Source organism: Salmo salar, chromosome ssa01 (assembly GCF_905237065.1).
Source record: "Salmo salar chromosome ssa01, Ssal_v3.1, whole genome shotgun sequence".
Taxonomy (NCBI): Eukaryota; Metazoa; Chordata; class Actinopteri; order Salmoniformes; family Salmonidae; genus Salmo; species Salmo salar.
This window is the reverse complement of record NC_059442.1, coordinates 119,840,587-119,858,835: the sequence shown is the minus strand read 5'-3', so window position 1 is coordinate 119,858,835 and position 18,249 is coordinate 119,840,587. Positions and strand designations below refer to the sequence as shown.

The 18,249-nt window shown below is 46.8% G+C and overlaps 1 protein-coding gene across 1 annotated transcript in view; it reads left to right on the top strand.

Annotated features, from left to right (window-relative positions):
* Nucleotides 1-18,249, top strand: part of LOC106592522 (ectonucleoside triphosphate diphosphohydrolase 1) — a 160,575-nt gene that overhangs the window by 25,888 nt on the left and 116,438 nt on the right. The window contains exon 2 of the mRNA XM_045687877.1: nucleotides 10,760-10,884. Coding sequence (XP_045543833.1) covers nucleotides 10,760-10,884 — 125 coding nt within the window. The remainder of the gene's footprint in view (nucleotides 1-10,759; nucleotides 10,885-18,249) is intronic.

Below are 18,249 nucleotides of genomic sequence, written 5' to 3'. Positions count from 1 at the left end.
CACGTGGGGTCTAAGGCTGACAGAACTACAGCAGGAAGACAGGCTAACCCACATGGGGTCTAAGGCTGATATACTGCAGGAAGACAGGCTAACCCACATGGGGTCTAAGGCTGACAGAACTACAGCAGGAAGACAGGCTAACCCACATGGGGTCTAAGGCTGATATACTGCAAGAAGACTGCCTAACCCACAGGAGGTCTAAGGCTGATATACTGCAGGAAGACAGGCTAACCCACATGGGGTCTAAGGCTGATATACTGCAGGAAGACAGGCTAACCCACATGGGGTCTAAGGCTGATATACTGCAGGGAGACAGGCTAACCCACATGGGGTCTACGGCTGACAGAACTACAGCAGGAAGACAGGCTAACCCACATGGGGTCTAAGGCTGATATACTGCAAGAAGACTGGCTAACCCACAGGAGGTCTAAGGCTGATATACTGCAGGAAGACAGGCTAACCCACATGGGGTCTAAGGCTGATATACTGCAGGAAGACAGGCTAACCCACATGGGGTCTAAGTCTGATATACTGCAGGAAGACAGGCTAACCCACATGGGGTCTAAGGCTGATATACTGCAGGAAGACAGGCTAACCCACATGGGGTCTAAGGCTGACAGAACTACAGCAGGAAGACAGGCTAACCCACATGGGATCTAAGGCTGACATACTGCAGGAAGACAGGCTAACCCACATGGGGTCTAAGGCTGACAGAACTACAGCAGGAAGACAGGCTAACCCACATGGGATCAAAGGCTGATATACTGCAGGAAGACAGGCTAACCCTCATGGGATCTAAGGCTGACAGATCTACAGCAGGAAGACAGGCTAACCCACATGGGGTCTAAGGCTGACAGAACTACAGCAGGAAGACAGGCTAACCCACATGGGATCAAAGGCTGATATACTGCAGGAAGACAGGCTAACCCTCATGGGATCTAAGGCTGACAGATCTACAGCAGGAAGACAGGCTAACCCACATGGGGTCTAAGGCTGACAGAACTACAGCAGGAAGACAGGCTAACCCACATGGGATCTAAGGCTGATATACTGCAAGAAGACTGGCTAACCCACAGGAGGTCTAAGGCTGATATACTGCAGGAAGACAGGCTAACCCACATGGGGTCTAAGGCTGATATACTGCAGGAAGACAGGCTAACCCACATGGGGTCTAAGGCTGATATACTGCAGGGAGACAGGCTAACCCACATGGGGTCTAAGGCTGATATACTGCAGGAAGACAGGCTAACCCACATGGGGTTTAAGGCTGATATACTGCAGGAAGACTGGCTAACCCACATGAGGTCTAAGGCTGATATACTGCAGGAAGACAGGCTAACCCACATGGGATCTAAGGCTGACAGAACTACAGCAGGAAGACAGGCTAACCCACATGGGGTCTAAGGCTGACAGAACTACAGCAGGAAGACAGGCTAACCCACATGGGGTCTAAGGCTGATATACTGCAGGAAGACAGGCTAACTCACATGGGGTCTAAGGCTGACAGAACTACAGCAGGAAGACAGGCTAACCCACATGGGGTCTAAGGCTGATATACTGCAAGAAGACTGGCTAACCCACAGGAGGTCTAAGGCTGATATACTGCAGGAAGACAGGCTAACCCACATGGGTTCTAAGGCTGATATACTGCAGGAAGACAGGCTAACCCACATGGGGTCTAAGGCTGATATACTGCAGGAAGACAGGCTAACCCACATGGGGTCTAATGCTGATATACTGCAGTAAGACAGGCTAACCCACATGGGGTCTAAGGCTGATATACTGCAGGAAGACAGGCTAACCCACATGGGGTCTAAGGCTGACAGAACTACAGCAGGAAGACAGGCTAACCCACATGGGATCTAAGGCTGACATACTGCAGGAAGACAGGCTAACCCACATGGGGTCTAAGGCTGACAGAACTACAGCAGGAAGACAGGCTAACCCACATGGGATCTAAGGCTGATATACTGCAGGAAGACAGGCTAACCCTCATGGGATCTAAGGCTGACAGATCTACAGCAGGAAGACAGGCTAACCCACATGGGGTCTAAGGCTGACAGAACTACAGCAGGAAGACAGGCTAACCCACATGGGGTCTAAGGCTGATATACTGCAGGAAGACAGGCTAACCCACATGGGGTCTAAGGCTGACAGAACTACAGCAGGAAGACAGGCTAACCCACATGGGGTCTAAGGCTGACAGAACTACAGCAGGAAGACAGGCTAACCCACATGGGGTCTAAGGCTGACAGAACTACAGCAGGAAGACAGGCTAACCCACATGGGGTCTAAGGCTGATATAAGCAGGAAGACTGGCTAACCCACATGAGATCTAAGGCTGATATACTGCAGGAAGACATGCTAACCCACATCGGGTCTAAGGCTGATATCCTGCATGAAGACAGGCTAACCCACATGGGGTCTAAGGCTGATATACTGCAGGAAGACAGGCTAACCCACATGGGGTCTAAGGCTGACAGAACTACAACAGGAAGACAGGCTAACCCACATGGGATCTAAGGCTGATATTCTGCAGGAAGACAGGCTAACCGACATGGGGTCTAAGGCTGACAGAACTACAGTAGGAAGACAGGCTAACCCACATGGGGTCTAAGGCTGATATACTGCTGGAAGACAGGCTAGAAACTTATAGAGAATGGAACACTAAGATATTGTGTGTGTGTGTGTGTGTGTGTGTGTGTGTGTGTGTGTGTGTGTGTGTGTGTGTGTGTGTGTGTGTGTGTGTGTGTGTGTGTGTGTGTGTACACACACAACACACACACACACACACACACACACACACAGGGAATTCCAATCGGTAACAATGATGATTTCTCAAACTGCCTGACCAATCACACTCCAACATAAACAAACAACTAACGAATGGAGTCCCAACTTCCTCTTCCTCAAACACAAACACAAACACACATGTTGCTTAGAGCCAGACATTGGTTCCCCCTAATTAGCCCCTTTCAGGGTTTAACACACAGACACACACACACTTCAGCTGGTTTCCATGCCGACAGCCTGCAGTGCCCGGGCTTGGAGAGGAAATGCCAAACTCTGTATATCAGCGCCTCTTCCTCTGAAATGCACAAACACACACACAGGGCTGCAACTCTGTTCTTTTTAGATGGACCAACCTCCTGGTTCTAGAAAAGATCAATCATATCACAGTTAACTGTTAGCTCTCTCTCTCCCTCTCACACAGTTAACTATTAGCTCCCTCTCTCCCTCGCTCTCTCTCTCTCTCCCTCTCTCCCCCACACAGTTAACTGTTAGCTCTCTCTCTCCCTCTCACACAGTTAACTGTTAACTCTCTCTCTCCCTCTCTCTCTCACACAGTTAACTGTTAGCTTTCTCTCCCTCTCTCCCTCTCTCCCCCACATAGTTAACTGTTAGCTCTCTCTCTCCCTCTCCCCCACATAGTTAACTGTTAGCTCCCTCTCTCTCCCTCTCCCCCACATAGTTAACTGTTAGCTCTCTCTCCCCTCTCTCCCTTTCTCCCCCTCATAGTTAACTGTTAGCTCTCTCTCTCCCTCTCTCCCGCACATAGTTAACTGTTAGCTCTCTCCCTCCCTCTCTCCCCCACATAGTTAACTGTTAGCTCTCTCTCTCCCTCTCTCCCCCCATAGTTAACTGTTAGCTCTCTCTCTCCCTCTCTCCCCACATAGTTAACTGTTAGCTCTCTCTCTCTCTCTCTCTCTCTCTCTCTCTCTCTCTCTCTCTCTCTCTCTCTCTCTCTCTCTCTCTCTCTCTCTCTCTCTCTCTCTCTCTCTCTCTCTCTCTCTCTCTCTCTCTCTCTCTCTCTCTCTCTTGCTCCCTTTCCCTTTCTCTCTCCCTCTCACCCTCTTTCTCCCTCTCCCTCTCTCCCTCCCTTTCTCTCTCCCTCTCTCCCTTTCTCACCCTCTCTCTCCCTCTTACCCTCTTTCTCCTTCTCCCCCTCTCTCTCCCTCTCTCCCTCCCTTTCTCTCTCCCTCTCACCCGTTCTCTCTCTCTCTCTCCCTCTCACCCTCTTTCTCCCTCTCCCCCTCTCTCTCCCTCTCTCTCCCTCCCTTTCTCTATTTCTCTCCCTCTCTCTTCTTTCCCTTTCTTTCTATCCCTCTCTCTATTCCTCTCTATCCTCTCTTTATACCTCTATCTATATCTCTCTCTATACCTCTCTCTCTCTATCCCTCTCTCTATCCTTCCTCTATCCCTCTCTCTATTCCTCTCTCGATCCCTCTCTCTATCCCTCTCTCTATTCCTCTCTCTCTCTATACCTCTCTCTATTCCTCTCTCTATCACTCTCTCTATTCCTCTCTCTCTCTATTCCTCTCTCTATTCATCTCTCTATCCCCCTCCCTCTATCCCTCTCTCTCCCTCTCTCTATTCCTCTCTCTATCCCTCTCTCTAGCCCTCTCTCTATTCCTCTCTCTCTCTATACCTCTCTCTATACCTCTCTCTATCCCTCTCTCTACCTCTCTATTCCTCTCTCTATCCTCCTCCCTCTATTCCTCTCTCTATTCCTCTCTCTATCCCTCTCTCTATACCTCTCTCAATCCCTCTCTCTCTCTATACCTCTCTCTATACCTCTCTCTATCCTCCTCCCTCTATTCCTCTCTCTATTCCTCTCTCTATCCCTCTCTCTATCATCCTCCCTCTATTTCTCTCTCTATTCCTCTCTTCCTCTATCCTCCCTCTCTCTATCCTCTCTCTATCTTCTCTTTCTCTATCCTCCCTCTCTCTATTCCTCTCATTCTGCTCATGTTCTGGACATACTGCCAAATTGGCTTGAAAAATGGGTGTCTGATTATTTCTGGCTTGGTACTCTGCTGACATAATCTAATGTTTTGCTTTCGTTGTAAAGCCTTTTTGAAATCGGACAGTGTGGTTAGATTAACGAGAGTCTTGTCTTTAAATAGCTGTAAAATAGTCATATGTTTGAGAAATTGAAGTAATAGGATTTTTAAGATTTTGAAAATCGCGCCACAGGCTGCAAGTGGCTGTTACGTAGGTGGGACGCCAGCGTCCCACCTAGCCCATTGAGGTTAATCTAACCACACTGTCCGATTTCAAAAAGGCTTTACAACGAAAGCCAAACATTAGATTATGTCAGCAGAGTACCCAGCCAGAAATAATCAGACACCCATTTTTCAAGCTAGCATATAATGTCACAAAAACCAAAACCGCAGCTAAATGCAGCACTAACCTTTGATGATCTTCATCAGATGACACTCCAAGGACATTATGTTATACAATACATGCATGTTTTGTTCAATCAAGTTCATATTTATATCAAAAACCAGCTTTTTACATTAGCATGTGACGTTCAGAACTAGCATACCCACCGCAAACTTCCGGTGAATTTACTAAATTACTCACGATAAACGTACACAAAAAACATAACAATTATTTTAAGAATTATAGATACAGAACTCCTTTATGCAATCGCTATGTCTGATTTTGTTTGCGGTGGGTATGCTAGTTCTGAACGCAATTCAGAATTCCACTTCCTGTTACGATTGGTCTCGGGGTTTTGACTGCCATATGAGTTCTGTTATACTCACAGACACCATTCAAACAGTTGTAGAAACTTTAGGGTGTTTTCTATCCACAAGTATTAATTATATGCATATCCTAGCTTCTGAGTTTGAGTAGGAGGCCGTTTAAAATGGGCACACATTTTTTTCAAAAATCGCTGTAGCGCCCCCTATCCTAGGCGAACGACAAGAGGTTAAATTGACTTACTGAAATTCAGTCGCCTTGTCCCTCAATTGTTGTCGAATTATGTGTCTCGTCCTGTGCAGCTTAGAGTAAGGGTCTGGTCTGGGTGGGTCCTTGTCATCTTTCGGTCAGATGGGAATTTCCCTCACACTTCATAAAACGCGCTATTGGTATCCCTCGCAGACCCTCACTGGAATGCTATGCAGGCAGAATCAATCATCTAGTTGGTACTGCCAAATTGTCGTGGCAAATACCAGCAGGGACATCTGAAGTCAATCTTAAAAATGAATAATTCTTCATTACGAGCAAGCTGGGGAGGTTCCAACAAACTCAATGCACCATTGTACATGTCGGTCGGGAGCTCTGCCCGGGCATTCCCTTTAGTTAGGGTTAGGGTTAGGGTTGGGGTTAGGGTTGTGGTTGGGGTTAGGGTTAGGGTTAACCCTCAATGCACCATAGTACATGTCGGCCCGGGAGCTCCGCCTGGGCATTCCCTTTAGTTCTCTTAAATACTTCTTTCACAGACAAGTTATATTTGCATGATTTACATTATTCATAATTAATTCATCATTAACTTTTGGTTCATGCTTGTGACCGACCAATACCTGTGACATCCCTTTCGGTTCTCAAAACAATGTTCTAGGCGTACAGCCAAATAGCTTCTACGGGTAGTGAGGATTCCACCCAGACATGATCAACCAGTCACTTACATGAACCCAGTCTAAGTGGTTATTAGAAAAGCACAAACATAAAATTATCCTTCACAATAGGTTGCACCACAGTCAAATACCACCCTCAGCTTATGCTTTTAGGGAAGATATACTCCATGGTGTGGAATATACCAAACTTTCTTGCTGCTGTCATTCTGTGAGTCTCTTGGCACTGCAAAGCCTTTGTCCGGAATGTCTGCTATGAACTTGGTGTAGTCCTCACAGAACTGAGGATTCTTGTCAAGCTTCTTTTTCAGGTTGAGAGCATGCTGTACTGCCACAAGGTGGTCGTTAGGAAATTCAATATCCTCATTCCTAAGCAGTAGGCATATACAGTGGGCTCCAAAATTACTGCCACCCCTTACTGGCAATGCACAAACAATACTTTAAAAAAATAAACAATCTAATAAGAGAGATAAAATCAAAATACTGTACTTTATTAATGTTTTAATGGAACCCACCAAAATAATTTATTGATTGAATAAAAAATCAATGTCCTCCAAATCAAGATTTTACAATTAATGGCACCCTTAAAGATTATTGTAAATAACATCAACCAAAATTAAACCAGGAATTAAATTCCACTTATTTAAGTTTACCTAAGTCTTAAGGAACTATATTGAGCCATTACATCACTTCCTGTTTCACTAGGGTATAAAAATGATGTAACACACATGCAATATCCCTTTGTCATCCAACACCATGAAGAAAACAAAAGAACTGTCAGTTCAAGAGAGACCAATGGTCTTGTAGGGATTCAGAATCTTCAACCCTGATTGGTGGCCAGCTTAGAGCCTTGTCAATGTGAGCTGTGGTGATTCTATAGTCATCTCCAAAGTGTTTTTTTTCAGAAGCCTTTTGACCTCTGCATAACCTCTGTTAGCCTCCATATCTTGGCAACTTCAGACTAGATCTCTCGTGAATTGCTCCTAACCCTAACCCTAAACACAGGTGCACTAAGAGGTGGTAATGAGGACAACCGTTGCTGCTTTACCAGCATTTCAGTGAAAGCATTTTGGTGTAGCAGAATGTTGACAACAGTGCCGATGTTGTCGGCTCCACCCTGATCTGGGTTGATAGGCCTTCTTCTCCTAGTTGGATGTTGCAGCTGCTCATCTTTTGGTCTTACAACAGGCTCCGCCTGTGTGTTAGTTGACGTACGATGAACAGAGCTGTATGTGGTGGTAGCACTTTCTTGCAACATACTACTTTGACCCTGGCCCTGTGTGGTATGCACAGACGTGCTGAAAAAAGGGATACATTCAGCTTAGCACTTTTAGACCATATTTCAGCTTCAAGCTCTAATTCTTCCATTTATGATTTGAGTTGAGGCTCTTGTTTCTCCAATAGTTGTTTCCTTTTCAATGTTTCAACTTTAACCAATAAGGCTGCCTTTTCAGCCTCCAAATTGAGCCTGATATAAGATGTGGTGGATTGTCCTGAGCGCCTGCTGTGTTGTGATTCATTTCCACATTTTGATTAGATATTTGCGATACTGTCCCTTGGCTGGACCTCCGCATCAGTTTTGTTAACAGCTGAGCATTGATGTGCTTCTTCCATCCATGTGTCCAATGTGGATGCAAAATAAACCTGATCCTTTTCTGCCTCCTCGGCTGGTAATAAACCTGATCCTTTTCTGCCTCCTCGGCTGGTAATAAACCTGAGCCTTTTCTGCCTCCTCAGCTGGTAATAAACCTTATCCTTTTCTGCCTCCTCGGCTGGTAATAAATCTGATCCTTTTCTGCCTCCTCGGCTGGTAATAAACCTGATCGTTTTTTGCCTCCTTGGCTGGTAATAAACCTGATCCTTTTCTGCCTCCTCGGCTGGTAATAAACCTGATCCTTTTCTGCCTCCTCGGCTGGTAATAAACCTGATCCTTTTCTGCCTCCTCTGTTGGTAATAAACCTGATCCTTTTCTGCCTCCTCGGCTGGTAATAAACCTGATCCTTTTCTGCCTCCTCGGCTGGTAATAAACCTGATCCTTTTCTGCCTCCTCGGCTGGTAAACCAATTCCACATTTCTATCATCAACCATAAACTGTGATCTCATTTATATTTTTAGTAAGTGCACCCAATTTAGCACTTCTAGATCATTACAATGTTTTAAGAATTTCCATTCTATCCATTGTAAAAGCGCGTAACAGTGAACCATTAGCACAGTATGAACCCATTTTAGCACAGATTAATGAATGAGCCCAACACATGACGTCATCACAAGACACAACAGCCAATCATCAAAGAGTACGATTTTCTCTCCGCTACAAAAAAAAAGAAAAAAGCAAATAGTCTGGGTAGCCATTTGATTAGATGTTCAGGACTCTTATGGCTTGGGGGTAGAAGCTGTTAAGAAGCCTTTTGGACCTAGACTTGGCACTCCGGTACCACTTGCCGTGCGGTAGCAGAGACAACAGTCTATGACTAGGGTGGCTGGAGTCAGTGACAATTTTTAGGGCCTTCCTCTGACACCACCTGGTGTAGAGGTCCTGGATGGCAGGCAGCTTAGCCCCAGTGATGTACTGGGCCGTACGCACTACCCTCTGTAGTGCCTTGCGGTCAGAGACTGAGCAGTTGCCATACCAGGCAGTGATGCAATCAGTCAGGATGCTCTCTATGTTGCAGCAGTAGCTAAGATTGGGAGAAGTCTGTCCATAATAAAGCGCTGCTCTACCTTCTTAACAGCACTATCAACAAGGCAGGTCCTAGAGGCCCTAGTTTTGTATCACCTGGAATACTGTTCAGTCGTGTGGTCAGGTGCCACAAAGAGGGACTTAGGACAATTATAATTGGCTCAGATCAGAGCAGCACGGCTGGCCCTTGGATGCACACAGAGAGCAAACATTAACAATATGCATGTCAATCTCTCCTGTCTCATGTCTTCCCCTACCCTCCTGCCTCTATCCCTCTCTCCCTCTCTCCTCCCACCCTCTCTCCCTCTATCCCCCTCTTCCCCTACCCTCCTCTATCCCTCTCTCCCCTATCCTCCTGCCTCTATCCCTCTCTCCCTCTCTCCCCTATCCTCCTGCCTCTATCCCTCTCTCCCTCTCTCCCTCTCTCCTCCTACCATCCTGCCTCTATCCCTCTATCCCCCTCTCCCTCTCTCCTCCCACCCTCCTCCCTCTCTCCCTCTCTCCCTCTCTCCCTCTCTCCTCCCACCCTCTTCCTTCTCTCCCCCTCTACCCCTACCCTTCTCTATCCCTCTCTCCCTCTCTCCTCCCACCCTCTTCCTTCTCTCCCCCTCTTCCCCTACCCTCCTCTATCCCTCTCTCCCTCTCTCCTCCCACCCTCTTCCTTCTCTCCCCCTCTACCCCTACCCTCCTCTATCCCTCTCTCCCTCTCTCTCTCTCTCTCCTCCCACCCTCTTCCTTCTCTCCCCCTCCCCCCTACCCTCCTCTATCCCTCTCTCCCCTATTCTCCTCCATCTCTCCCCCCTACCCTCCTCCCTCTCTCTCTTTCTTCCCCCACCCTCCTGTATCCCTCCTCCCTCTCTCCCCCTACCCCCCCACCCTCTCTTCCCCCACCCTCCTCTATCCCTCTCTCCCTCTCTTCCCCCACCCTCCTCTATCCCTCTCTCCCTCTCTTCCCAGACCTTCCTCCCTCTCTTTCCCTACCCTCCTCCTTCTCTTCCCCACCCTTCACCCTCTCTACCTCTCTTCCCCACCCTCCTCCCTCTCTTCCCTACCCTCCTCTATCCCTCTCTCCCTCTCTTCCCCTACCCTCCTCCCTCTCTTCCCCAACCTTCACCCTCTCTACCTCAACACATTTAGAACTAGTCCCTAGTTACACAACAACAACTGCAACAACAACAGTATCAACAATAACACTCATAACCCTCCTGTCATCAATAATACAGATGTGACATCATCAGCAGCTGGTTGGAAAATGCTAACTCTCCTCAACTTCCCCTCTCTCTTTCTACCTCTCTCCTTCTCTCCCTCCCTCTCTCTCTCCCTCCTCTCTTCTCCTCCCTCTCTCCTCCCTCTCACCCTCTCTCCCCATCTCTCCTCCTCTCCCTCTCTTCCTACCTCTCTCCCTCCCTCTCTCTCTCCCTCCTCTCTTCTCTTCCATCTCTCCTCCTTCTCTCCCCATCTCTCCTCCTCTCCCTCTCTCTCTCCCTCCTCTCTTCTCTCCCCATCTCTCCTCCTCTCCCTCTCTCTCTCCCTCCTCTCTTCTCTTCCCTCTCTCCTCCCTCTCTCCCTCCCTCTCTCTCTCCCTCCTCTCTTCTCTTCCGTCTCTCCTCCCTCTCTCCCTCTCTCCCTCCCTCTCTCTCTCTCCCTCCCTTCTCTCTTCTCTTCCCTCTCTTCTCCCTCTCTCCCCATCTCTCCTCCTCTCCCTCTTCCACAGAGACGAAAGGAAAGAACGCCTGGCATAAGGCTGTGATCATCATCCCTGTGCTTGGTATCACAGCGATAGTTGCCCTGGTGACAACAGCAGTATTGCAGAACAAGCCTCTCCTACAGAAGTACAAGGTACCATATGTGGTTGTTATGGCAACGAGGTACAATAAATGTTTGCGATAGCTTTTTCAGATTCTGTGGCTGCGATGGAAAAATCCATAATATTGTAGACTATATTATGCATTGGTTGAAGCTCAATGTTGAATTTAAATCTCCCTACCATCATATCTAAGCCAATATGACACCAATGTTTATGAAAAGGTACACAGCACATTCCCCACCTCTCGTCATGAGCTGTCCGTTACCAAGAACCACATACCGGATATCTCAACAGGGCCGTTGACAATTGAGTTTTCAGAGTATTTTCTGCGCCTATCTAGCTCACATTTTAGACGTCGGATTAAAACGAGACTGTAGCATCCATAAAGTGACCATAGGATTTAAAAAATGTCTGATGGCGTAATGATGGGGAGCAGGTGTGCGTAATGATTGTGCCAGGGCTAGTAGTTAGTAGACTGGTGACGTCGAGCTCTGGAGAGGGGCAGTGAGAGTAGGCGTGACTGTACCCCCCCGTCGTGCGGCCCTAGCCACAGAACCACACCAACCAGGAGTATGGTCCCGAGGGTGAGGAGCGGGCCGGTCTAGACGGCGTAGATGAAAATCACGGACGATATTGGGGTCCAGGATGTCGGCCACCGGGACCCAACAGTGCACCTCTGGAACGTAGCCCTCCCAGTCCACCAGGTACTGAAGCTGACCCCCACAACCACCACAACGTCCAGTAGGGACGTCGGGAGTCCAGGAGGGACCTGACGGCATAGGCAGGGGTCCCATCGATGTCCAGGGGAGGCGGAGGAGTGTCGCGGGGGACGGCATCAGCCAGGGGACCAGGAACCACCGGCCTGAAGAGGGAAACATGAAAAGAGGGTGAGATCAGTGACAAAGTCTATGGACAGATGAGACCAAGACCACTGAGGCATGGGAAGGAGATTCTGGAGTGTACCGGGAAATGCTGTTTGGACGTAGAGGGTGATGTCCTGCGCCAAGGTGGGCCACCAGTACTTAGCGGAGATGGATTGAATTGGCTGGTGCGGGTGATATCTGGGTGTACAGCGACGAGGGATGTGTGCACACAGGTCAACAGCCTAGCCCTTACCCCTGTGGGAAAGTAGATGCACTCAGCTGGGCAGGTAGCAGGCGTGGGTTCCTTCTCCAGAGCCTGGTGGATGTCCACATCTACATCCCAAAACATGGGGCCAAGTAAAAAGATAGTAAAAAGCTTTGGGGCTCCTTAAATTACATTTTGGGGAAAAAGCCAACTCGGCTCCATCATTCATTGAATCAGACGGATCATTCATCACTAAACCCACTGATATTACCAACTACTTGAATTACTTTTTCATTGGCAAGATAAACAAACTTAGGGATGACATGCCAGCAACAAACGCTGACACTACACATCCAAGTATATCGGACCAAATTATGAAAGACAAGAATTGTACTTTTGAATTCTGAAAAGTCAGTGTGAAAGAGGTGAAAAAAGTATTATTGTCTATCAACAATGATAAGCCACCGGGGTCTGACAATCTGTATGGAAAATGACTGAGGATAAGAGCAGACGATATTGCCACTCCTATTTGCCACATCTTCAATTTAAGCCTACTAGAAAGTGTGTGCCCTCAGGCCTGGAGGGAAGCAAAAGTCATTTCGCTACCCAAGAATAGTAAATCCCCCTTAACTGGCTCAAATAGCCGATCAATCAGCCTGTTACCACCCCTTAGTAAACGTTTGGAAAAATTGTGTTTTAGTAAACGTTTGGAAAAATGATATTTTACAGTAAACAAATTGACAACAGACTTTCAACGCACTTATAGGGAAGGACATTCAACAAGCACAGCACTTACACAAATGACTGATGATTGGCTGAGAGAAATTGACGATAAAAAATTGTGGGGGCTGTTTTGTTAGACTTCTGTGCGGCTTTTGACATTCTCGATCCCAGTCTGTTGTTGGAAAAACATATGTGTTATGGCTTTACACACCCTACTATGTTGTGGATAAGGAGTTGCCTGTCGAACAGAACACAGAGGGTGTTCTTTAACCTCTATGGGCAAGGCGGGACGAATTCGTCCCACCTACGTAACAGCCACCTGAATTCAGTGGCGCGATTTTTGAATCGTTTGAAATACTATTACTTCAATTTCTCAAATATATGACTATTTTACAGCTATTTAAAGACAAGACTCTCCTTAATCTAACCACACTGTCCGATTTCAAAAAGGCTTTACAACGAAAGCAAAACATTAGATTATGTCAGGAGAGTGCCCAGCCAGAAATAATCAGACACCCATTTTTCAAGCTAGCATATAATGTCACAAAAACCCAAACCACAGCTAAATGCAGCACTAACCTTTTATGATCTTCATCAGATGACACACCTAGGACATTATGTTATACAATACATGCATGTCTGTTCAATCAAGTTAATATTTATATCAAAAAACAGTTTTTTACATTAGCATGTGACGTTCAGAAAAAGCATACCCCCCGCAAACTTCCGGGGAATTTACTAACATTTTGCTAAATTACTCACGATAAACGTTCACAAAAAGCATAACAATTATTTTAAGAATTATAGATACATTACTCCTCTATGCACTCGATATGTCCGATTTTAAAATAGCTTTTCGGATGAAGCACATTTTGCAATATTCTAAGTACATAGCCCGGCTAGCTATTTAGACACCCGGCAAGATTAGCCTTCACCAAAATCCTATTTCCTAAAAGAAAAATGTTCTTACCTTTCCTGTTCTTCGTCAGAATGCACTCCCAGGACTTCTACTTCAATAACAAATGTAGATTTGGTCCCAAATAATCCATCGTTATATCCAAATATCCTCTGTTTTGTTTGTGCGTTCTAGACACTATACGAATGGTAAATAACGGTCGTGCGCATGGCGCATGGCGTGTCAAAAAATGTCGAAATATTCCATTACCGTACTTCGAAGCATGTCAACCGCTGTTTAAAACCAATTTTTATGCCATTTATCTCGTAGAAAAGCGATAATATTCCGACCGGGAATCTGCAATAAGCTAAACAGCCGAATGAAATTTCTCCACGGGGGCGAATCGTGCACGCGCCTCATTCAATGGTCCTCTGATCGGCCACTTGGATAAGGCGATAATCTGTTTCAGGCAGAGGCTGCCTCGTCATCGTTCAGGTTTTTCCCGGGTTCTGAGAGCCTATTGGAGCCCTGGGAATTGTCACGTTACAGCTAAGATCCTTACTCTTCAATAAACAGATGCAAGACGCACGACTCCTTGTCAGACAGGCCACTTCCTGCATGAAACCGTGTCAGGTTTTTGCCTGCCATAGGAGTTCTGTTATACTCACAGACACCATTCAAACAGTTTTAGAAACTTTAGGGTGTTTTCTATCCAAACCTGAACAATAATATGCATATTCTAGCTTCTGAGTTGGTGTAGGAGGCAGTTAAAAATGGGCACATATTTTTTCAAAAATGCTCAATACTGCCCCCTAGCCCAAACAGGTTAATGGGAGCCTCTCCAACAAAATCCAGTTACATTTACATTTACATTTACGTCATTTAGCAGACGCTCTTATCCAGAGCGACTTACAAATTGGTGCATTCACCTTATGATATCCAGTGGAACAACCACTTTACAATAGTACATCTATATCTTTTGGGGGGGGTTAGAAGGATTACTATATCCTATCCCAGGTATTCCTTAAAGAGGTGGGGTTTCAGGTGTCTACGGAAGGTGGGGATTGACTCCGCTGTCCTGGCGTCGTGAGGGAGCTTGTTCCACCATTGGGGTGCCAGAGCAACGAACAGTTTTGACTGGGCTGAGCGGGAACTGTGCTTCCGCAGAGGTAGGGAGGCGAGCAGGCCAGAGGTGGATGAATGCAGTGCCCTTCTTTGGTGTAGGGACTGATCAGAGCCTGAAGGTACGGAGGTGCTGTTCCCCTCACAGCTCCGTAGATAAGCACCATGGTCTTGTAGCAGATGCGAGCTTCAACTGGAAGCCAGTGGAGTGTGCGTAGGAGCGGGGTGACGTGAGAGAACTTGGGAAGGTTGAACACCAGACGGGCTGCGGTGTTCTGGATGAGTTGTAGGGGTTTAATGGCACAGGCAGGGAGCCCCGCCAACAGCGAGTTGCAGTAATCCAGACGGGAGATGACAAGTGCCTGGATTAGGACCTGCGCCACTTCCTGTGTGAGGCAGGGTCGTACTCTGCGAATGTTGTAGAGCATGAACCTACAGGATCGGGTCACCGTCACTTGTCCAGGGTCACGCCAAGGCTCTTAGCACTCTGGGAGGAGGACACAATGGAGTTGTCAACCGTAATGGCGAGATCATGGAACGGGCAGTCCTTCCCCAGGAGGAAGAGCAGCTCCGTCTTGCCGAGGTTCAGCTTGAGGTGGTGATCCGTCATCCACACTGATATGTTTTCCAGACATGCAGAGATGCGATTCGCCACCTGGTTATCAGAAGGGGGAAAGGAGAAGATTAATTGTGTGTAGTCTGAGTAGCAATGATAGGAGAGACCATGTGAGGATATGACAGAGCCAAGTGACTTGGTGTATAGCGAGAATAGGAGAGGGCCTAGAACTGAGCCCTGGGGGACACCAGTGGTGAGAGCACGTGGTGCGGAGACGGATTCTCGCCACACCACCTGGTAGGAGCGACCTGTCAGGTAGGACGCAATCCAAGAGTGAGCCGCGCCGGAGATGCCCAACTCGGAGAGGGTGGAGAGGAGTATCTGATGGTTCACAGTATCAAAGGCAGCAGATAGGTCTAGAAGGATGAGAGCAGAGGAGAGAGAGTTCGCTTTAGCAGTGCGGAGAGCCTCCGTGACACAGAGAAGAGCAGTCTCAGTTGAATGACCTGTCTTGAAACCTGACTGATTTGGATCAAGAAGGTCATTCTGAGAGAGATAGCAAGAGAGCTGGCCGAGGACGGCACGCTCAAGAGTTTTGGAGAGGAAAGAAAGAAGGGATACTGGTCTGTAGTTGTTGACATCGGAGGAATCGAGTGTAGGTTTTTTGAGAAGGGGTGCAACACTCGCTCTCTTGAAGACGGAAGGGACGTAGCCAGCGGTCAATGATGAGTTGATGAGCCAGGTGAGGTAAGGGAGAAGGTCTCCGGAAATGGTCTGGAGAAGAGAGGAGGGGATAGGGTCAAGCAGGCAGGTTGTTGGGCGGCCGGCCGTCACAAGTTGCAAGATTTCATCTGGAGAGAGAGGGGAGAAAGAGGTCAAAGCATAGGGTAGGGCAATGTGAGCAGGACCAGCGGTGTCGTTTGACTTAACCTGTTGGGGCTAGGTGGCAGTATTTTCACGGCTGGATAAAAAAACGTACCCGATTTAATCTGGTTACTAATCCTACCCAGTAACTAGAATATGCATATACTTATTATATATGGATAGAAAACACCCTTAAGTTTCTAAAACTGTTTGAATGGTGTCTGTGAGTATAACAGAACTCATTTGGCAGGCAAAACCCTGAGACAGATTCTGACAGGAAGTGGATACCTGATGTGTTGAATTACCTTTAAGCCTATGCCATTGAAACACACAGGGGTTTATTAATCTTTTGGCACTTCCTATTGCTTCCACTAGATGTCACCAGCTTTTACAAAGTGTTTTGAGTCTTCTACTGTGAGATCTGACCGAACAAGAGCCTTGGAACGGTGATGGCCGATTAGACTCTGGCGCGCGAGGTCATGTTGGGTACCCTCGTTCCAATACGTTTTAAAAGAGAATGCATTCGTCCACCTTGAATATTATTCATGTTCTGGTTAAAAAAGGCACTAATGATTTATGCTATACAACGTTTGACATGTTTGAACGAACGTAAATATATTTTTTCCCCTCGTTCATGAAGTGAAGTCCGGCGGGCTTAGATCATGTGCTAACAACATGGAGCTTTTTGGACATAAATTATGAGCTTTTTTGAACAAAACTACATTCGTTATGGACCTGGGATTCCTGGAAGTGACATCTGATGAAGAGAATCAAAGGTAATGGATTATTTACATAGTATTTTTGATTTTAGATCTCTCCAACATTGCGGTTAGTCTGTATCGCAAAGCGTATCTTTCTGGGCGCATTGCTCAGATTATTGCAAAGTGTGATTTCCCAGTAAGGTTATTTTTAAATCTGGCAAGTCGATTGCGTTCAAGAGATGTAAATCTATAATTCTTTAAATGACAATATAATATTTTACCAATGTTTTCTAATATTAATTATTTAATTTGTTGTGCTGACTTGACTGCCGGTTATTGGAGGGAAACGATTTCCTGAACATCAACACCATAGTAAAACACTGTTTTTGGATATAAATATGAACTTGATAGAACAAAAAATTCATGTATTGTCTAACATAATGTCCTAGGAGTGTCATCTGATGGAGATTGTCAAAGGTTAGTGCGTCATTTTAGCTGATTTTATGGTTTTGGTGACGCCTGTCTTTGAATTGACAAAACATTACACACAGCTATTGTCAATGTACTCTCCTAACATAATCTAACTTTATGCTTTCGCCGTAAAACCTTTTTGAAATCGGACAACGTGGTTAGATTAAGGAGATGTTTATCTTTCAAAGAGTGTAAGATAGTTGTATGTTTGAAAAATTTGAATTTTGACATTTATTTGGTTTCAAATTTGCCGCTCTTGAAATGCACCTGCTGTTGATAGGGTGCACAACGGGTGGCACGCTAGCGTCCCACATAGCCCCAAGAAGTTAACAAACGAGGATCGGATGTCGTCAACCTTCTTTTCAAAATGGTTGACAAAGTCATCCGCAGAGAGGGAGGAGGGGGAGGGGGAGGAGGATTCAGGAGGGAGAAGAAGGTGGCAAAGAGCTTCCTGGAGTTAGAGGCAGATGCTTGGAATTTAGAGTGGTAGAAAGTGGCTTTAGCAGCAGAAACAGAGGAAGAAAATGTGGAGAGGAGGGAGTGAAAAGATGCCAGGTCCGCAGGGAGGCTAGTTTTCCTCTATTTCCGCTCGGCTGCCCGGAGCCCTGTTCTGTGAGCTCGCAATGAGTCATCAAGCCACGGAGCAGGAGGGGAGGACCGAGCCGGCCGGGAGGATAGGGGACATAGAGAGTCAAAGGATGCAGAAAGAGAGGAGAGGAGGGTTGAGGAGGCAGAATTAGGAGATTGGTTGGAGAAGGTTTGAGCAGAGGGAAGAGATGATAGGATGGAAGAGGAGAGAGTAGCAGGAGAGAGAGAGCGAAGGTTGCGACGGCGCAATACCATCTGAGTAGTGGCAGAGTGAGTAGTGTTGGAGGAGAGCGAGAGGGAAAAGGATGCAAGGTAGTGGTCGGAGACTTGGAGGGGAGTTGCAGTGTGATTAGTAGAAGAACAGCATCTAGTAAAGATGAGGTCAAGCGTATTGCCTGCCTTGTGAGTA